The 6,000-nt window shown below is 37.2% G+C and overlaps 1 protein-coding gene across 1 annotated transcript in view; it reads left to right on the top strand.

The window, feature by feature from the left end:
- The window catches only part of LOC107696172 (hemicentin-1-like), a 93,986-nt gene that overhangs the window by 40,475 nt on the left and 47,511 nt on the right, over positions 1–6,000 (top strand). The window contains exons 13-22 of the mRNA XM_016496389.1: positions 31–165; positions 369–482; positions 594–752; positions 1,023–1,217; positions 1,413–1,508; positions 3,746–3,873; positions 3,998–4,142; positions 4,366–4,478; positions 4,853–5,012; positions 5,191–5,368. Coding sequence (XP_016351875.1) covers positions 31–165; positions 369–482; positions 594–752; positions 1,023–1,217; positions 1,413–1,508; positions 3,746–3,873; positions 3,998–4,142; positions 4,366–4,478; positions 4,853–5,012; positions 5,191–5,368 — 1,423 coding nt within the window. The remainder of the gene's footprint in view (positions 1–30; positions 166–368; positions 483–593; positions 753–1,022; positions 1,218–1,412; positions 1,509–3,745; positions 3,874–3,997; positions 4,143–4,365; positions 4,479–4,852; positions 5,013–5,190; positions 5,369–6,000) is intronic.

The following is a 6,000-nucleotide window of genomic DNA, read 5'->3' as shown; positions in this document are numbered from 1 at the left end:
AGCTTTTACTGTAGTCTGTTGTACTCTTCTTACCCAGGCACAGAATGACCCCTGATGGCACACTGGTCATCAGGAACGCGTGGCTGAAGGATGCTGGGACATACGGCTGCTTGGCGAGTAATGTTGCAGGAACAGACACTCAAGCTGCCATCGTCAGCTACATCGGTCAGTACAGAGAACAATTGCGTAACACCACTAAATGAAAGCAATAAATCCCAAACTATAGGTCTAAGATAGTGACCAACTTTACTCAAATGCTCAACTTCTCACAACTTAAAATAAGTGAGACATTTGACATATTCAGTCCCACCCCTGTGGTTATATGCTAGTCTTTAATTAAGTTTCCTGTGATCTTTGCCTCTCTGTAGAGTCTCCACAGGTGACAGTCCCTCACTCTGACCTGCTGATCGGTCTCGGACAGATGACTATTTTGGAGTGCAGGGTCACGGGAGTTCCATATCCGGACATCCTGTGGTACAAAGGTCAGCTAGTGTGCTCCTTAACTTGTGGACATCTTTCTGTCATTTACGCATTTCTGTCATTTTTCCATTTTAATAGATACCATCATCCCTAATGTACTGTATGATCTTCAGGTGACGTGCAGTTGAAGCCATCTGCAGTTTTAAGTATGGACCCTCAGCGTGGCATTCTGAGCATTCAGCAGACTCAGGACACAGATGCAGGAGAATATACGTGTGTGGCGATAAACTCAGCTGGCTCAGCACAGGGGTACATCACTCTGGACGTGGGCTGTAAGGCTATATTACATACCCTTCATTTGAATTAGGGTTCCCCCACTTCCAAAATCCTCTGATTAAATTGCATAACCATTAATCATTATGTACAAGGTTGTATATTTTTAATGCATTTCAATGTAGCAGGGCCTGTGAAACATTTACATGAACCTTAGTTTCTTTTAGCTTTGATTGAAGTTGACTTGACTTCAGCTGCCTATTGAAGACCCCTACTGTATGAATAAATATATCAGACTATTGTTTTGTTCTTTATTCTGTATTCCACAGCTGCTCCTCAGTTCACACGAAAGCCTTCAGATCTGTCTGCTGATATCGGCACAAACATCACCTTGCCGTGTCATGCACAAGGCCACCCAAAACCCCAACTCTCATGGAGACGAGAGGACAACGTCCAACTCTTCTCTCAGCATCGCGGTCCCAGTACTGTCACTCACAAAACTAATGGGGACCTTTTCATCACCGGTTAGTGTCTCCCTTTTACTTTCACTCTCTCTAGGCCTGTTTAAAATACCAGTTTTCTTTATTCATTTTTTTAATAAATGCCTAAATAAAGAGATTTTTTTATTTTTTAAATTTAGCATTTTGTGCATTAAAACTGTAAATATTTTTCTTTTGTTGCATTTCTTAATAGATTTTTTTTTGTCCTTTGCCTTTTAGGCCTCTGGATAGAGGATGAGACCACCTATGTGTGTGAAGCTCAAAACCACTTTGGCAAAATCCAGGCCAAGGCCAAAGTTACTGTTACTGGACTCGGTACGATATCTGAAAAAACTGTTCAGTCATAACTGCAGCATATGTTTAATGTTTATGCTGATCCGTCTGTCAGCAGGTCACTAGAGGGAAAAAGCTGCTCTGGGATATTAATTGTTTTGCACTTCCTTTATCTTAGTCACATGTACATTTTCTTGGCCTGAGGCCCATAAGCTTGAGTTTGCAAGGTGCTCAGAAGCTCAGTTTGATGTTTGAGTCCATTTGAAATTATTAGGCTCAGTGGTACATGTGTTTTTGGTTAAGAGAGATAGGATGTTATAATAGAAGTCCAAAACCAGAGTAAGTTCAAATTCATTCTCTGTGGCGAGGGATATACCACACCAGATGTGAGTACTAAAACATGCATAATGCATTGCAGTGTGTATACTTTGGTTATTAGATTCCGTTTATGTATTTGAGGTTGTTTAATTACATTGTAGATGTTAAATGAATGCATTTGTATGTGTTCGACGGAGCTCATGCATGCGTGCATGCCTTTGAGAATACATACACAAATACTCAGCTTTGCCCTCAGAGAATCAAAGGAATTCAGGCATCCTTTCATACTTTTGTCTTTGATCAAAGAGTTGGAGACCCAGCAGTGGCTCACAGTCCATTTCTAGCATCTGTGAAGTTCTACTCTATGAGTTCTGATCCCACAGGATGACGTCAATCAGTTGAGTCCTTACCGCACTGGCCTGCTTCAACATGTGAGGCTGGCAAAAAAATTACCCTCTTTTACATGCATCTAAGAAAATGGCTCATTCCAAGGTTTTTGCTGAAACTTTAAAGGGTTAGTTCACCCAAAAATGAAAATTCTGTCATTAATTACTCACCCTCATGTCGTTTCAAACCCGTAAGACCTGAATTTGTGTTCTGAAGATGAACGAAGGTCTTGCGGGTTTGAAACGACATGAGGGTGAGTAATTAATGACAGAATTTTCATTTTTGGGTGAACTAACCCTTTAAAATATCATTTGGCCTGATATAAGGCCAGATTTTAGCTAAAATAAGTGAAACGTATGAGAAAATTTCCCCTTCTCTATAATATCAGAGTACATATTTGTGTAGTTTAATAGGTTAAATAAATAACCTAATGTGTATATTTAAAAAGAGGGCAAAAAGAAACACATTTTCGATCCCCACAGTTTACACTATGACTCATATAAACACTGAAAGCTTCAAAGTCTAAGTATAATCGCAAAATCCTCATCAAGGGTCATTTGGTTTTTTCATATTGAAGTACAGACTGAGATCAGAAGTGTCTCCAGTGCAGGCGTATCTCTGTGTGTGAGGGAGTGACTGTTTTTTTGTGGTCCTGTAAAAACAACATAACACCAAGTTGAAGATAAAGGTCACTAATGTGGTCTTGCAGTGTGTCTCAGCCGTCCTATAATTCTACTCTGCTAAGCTCTAATACCTCAGTGACACTTTTTATGTGTATTCCAAGGTATCCATGGAAATTTAACAAGCAAACCATCAGAGGTGTGGCCAGTCCACTGAGTTTTCTGTGTCAGTGTTTCCAGTGGAGACTTATCCATCCTCTGTCTGATTGAATCAGGAGAATCCCATCTAAAATAATTTGGATTATGATTTAAAAATCTGTTTTCTCGTCTTGAGGGTAAAGGTTCATAGGATGCACCTCAGGTTTTGGTGTGAATAGCTAAATTTGGCATATGTAATGGGTGGACTTTTTTAAAACTAACATATTGAAACTATCTTTCAGAAACTGCAGCATTTTCATAAACACTACTGTTCAAAGTTTGGAGTCTGTAAGATTTTTTAAAAGTTTTAAAAGCTTATGCTCACCAAGACTGCATTTATTTGATCAAAAATACAGTAAAAACAGTAAAATTGTAATATTATTAGTTAAAATTTTAATTTATTCTGCAAGTCTGAATTTTAAGCATCCATTACCCCAGTCTTTAATGTCACATGATCCTTCAGAAATCATTCTAATATGCTGATTTGCTTCTCAGGAAAAAAATCTTATAATTATCAATGTTTAAAACATTTGATGAATAGACGGTTCAAAAGAACAGAATTTATTTGAAATAGAAATCTTTTGTATAAATGTCTTTCACTTTTGATCAATTTAATGCATTCTTGTTGAATAAAAGTATTATTTTCTTTGAAAAAAACAAATCTTACTGACTCCAAACTTTTAAACAGTATTGTTTATCTCTGTAATACTTCAATGAAACTATATCACCATCCTAATGTGTGTATTTTGTGTGCAGTGTCTCCTTTGATAGCTCTGAATCCAACAGTGGTCAGTGTGATAGAGGACCAGCAGGTCACTCTCCCCTGTGTGTTACTTGCTGGAAACCCCCTTCCTGAGAGACACTGGCTACATGACAATGGATTAGTAAGTTAACACATACAAACTCAAAGGCCCTGAGGCCTGTGCATTTCATGTTGTCTTTAAGTAATTCCACATCACAATGATTAAATGTGATTTAAATGTATGCATGTGTGTGACCACTTGTCAGGTTACATCAAGTCCATATATGACTGTGAGACGTGATGGTAGTCTACATATAGAACGGGTCAGTCAGCAGGATGGGGGGCAGTATACCTGTTTGGCCGAAAACGTGGTGGGATCCAGTAACCGTACGACTATACTAAATGTCTATGGTAAGATGAAAAACGAAAACATAAACACTCAAATACACTACTGTTCAAAGTTTTTTTTTTTTTAGAAATTAATGCTTTTATTCAGTAAGACATATTAAATTGATCAAAAGTGACAGTAAATACATTTATAATGTTACAAAATATTTCTATTTCAAATGTTGTTCTTTTGAACTTTCTATTTAATAAAAATCCTAAAGTGTTTCAACATATTTTTTCTATCCAGTGATGCCCACTATTCAGCATGGCCCTCAAGTGTTCAGTACCATTGAGGGGACACCCATTTCTCTGCCATGTCGTGCACATGGAGTCCCCAAACCAGATATCACTTGGTCTAAGGTAAATGTTGTCTTTGGCACACACATGCTCACACAGTGGGATTCTGAGAGAAAATACTGATTCTTGCACAGAGCCCATCATGCTTTGGTTTTGGTTATTGCATAGTGTTTTCTTTTTAAATGTAATTTTTAATTGTAATTTCATATTTTTTTTATTTCAATTAGCATAATGTTAGTGATTTTTTTTTTTAAATCCTAAAACTTTTCTGATGACATTATTTAGTTAGGAGCTCATTTAATCTTTTGAACTCTCAAATTTTACATTTACATAAAAACACTGAAATTGCAGGTCCTCTGTAATTTATCAGTCTCACCATTTCAGCCTTACATTGTACCCTCATGTTGCTATATGTATGTGTGATAATGTTTCCTCAGCGAGGAGAGTTGCTGGATCTGAGTGGCATTGTCTTTTCTCTGGGTGAGGATGGCAGTCTTTACATTGTCTCCCCCAGCGGTGAAGAGTCTGGCGAGTTTGTGTGCACAGCCACCAACGCTGCTGGATACAGCTCCAGGAAGGTCCAACTCACCGTCTACGGTTAGAGCAGCTTGATCTACTTGCTCTGTTCTGTTTTACCTGTCTCTGTGGTTTTGATTCTTGTGTTTTCATTATTTCTGTGTGTGCTTTATTTGTTTGTTTCCTGTTTATTAGTTTGGTGCATCCTCCAATCTCACCCTGCTGTACTTGCATACTGTATGTCTTTGTAAACATGTAGTGAAGCCCAGGCTGAGCGGCGTTGGTGGAACAGAGATGCAAAATAACTACAGCAAGCTGTTGGAGATGTCGGTAAAAGTGGGTGATGATGTCACACTGCCATGTGAGGTGGAGAGCATGCCTCCTCCCATCATCACCTGGGCCAAAGACAAGCAGCTCATCTCCCCCTTCTCTAATAGGTATCAGTTTCACTTATGTAAAAGCCTCATTTATAATGAATACATATGATAATAAATGTGAACATACAGTGATTTCCTGATTGTTACTATGATTGATTTATGAGATGTACTTATGCATGAAAAGAAGTTCCTAAACGCTTAATAAAATCATCTTCAATCTATAATCATGCAGATATTCACATTCACATTCAGATCCACATTCTGAACATTCATATCAAAATATTCTTGTGCATGTATACATAGTCAGTTATACTACTGTTCAAAACTTTGGGGTCAGTAAGATTTTTAAAAAATCTTTTACTCAGCAAGGATGCATTAAATTAATCAAAAGTGACAGTAAAGACTTTTACAGTATATTGTTACCAAAAAGTTTTTTCAAATAAATGTTGTTTTGAAATTTCTGTTCATCAAAGAATCGATAAATATTGATAAATATAAAGAATTGATAATTATAAGAAATGCTTTTGAGCATAAGTGTTTGGATCATGTGACACTGAAGACTGGGCTAATGGCTGCTGATAATTCATCTTTGCCATCACAGAAATAAATTACATTATAAAAAACATTTTAATAAAAAAAAGTTATTTTAAATTGTTATAATATTTCACAATATTGCCTTTTTTACTGTATTT

Source organism: Sinocyclocheilus anshuiensis, unplaced genomic scaffold, assembly GCF_001515605.1.
Source record: "Sinocyclocheilus anshuiensis isolate Anshui unplaced genomic scaffold, SAMN03320099.WGS_v1.1 scaffold306, whole genome shotgun sequence".
Lineage (NCBI taxonomy): Eukaryota > Metazoa > Chordata > Actinopteri > Cypriniformes > Cyprinidae > Sinocyclocheilus > Sinocyclocheilus anshuiensis.
Note: the sequence above shows the minus strand (reverse complement) of the source record. Positions and strands in the feature narration are given on the sequence as shown.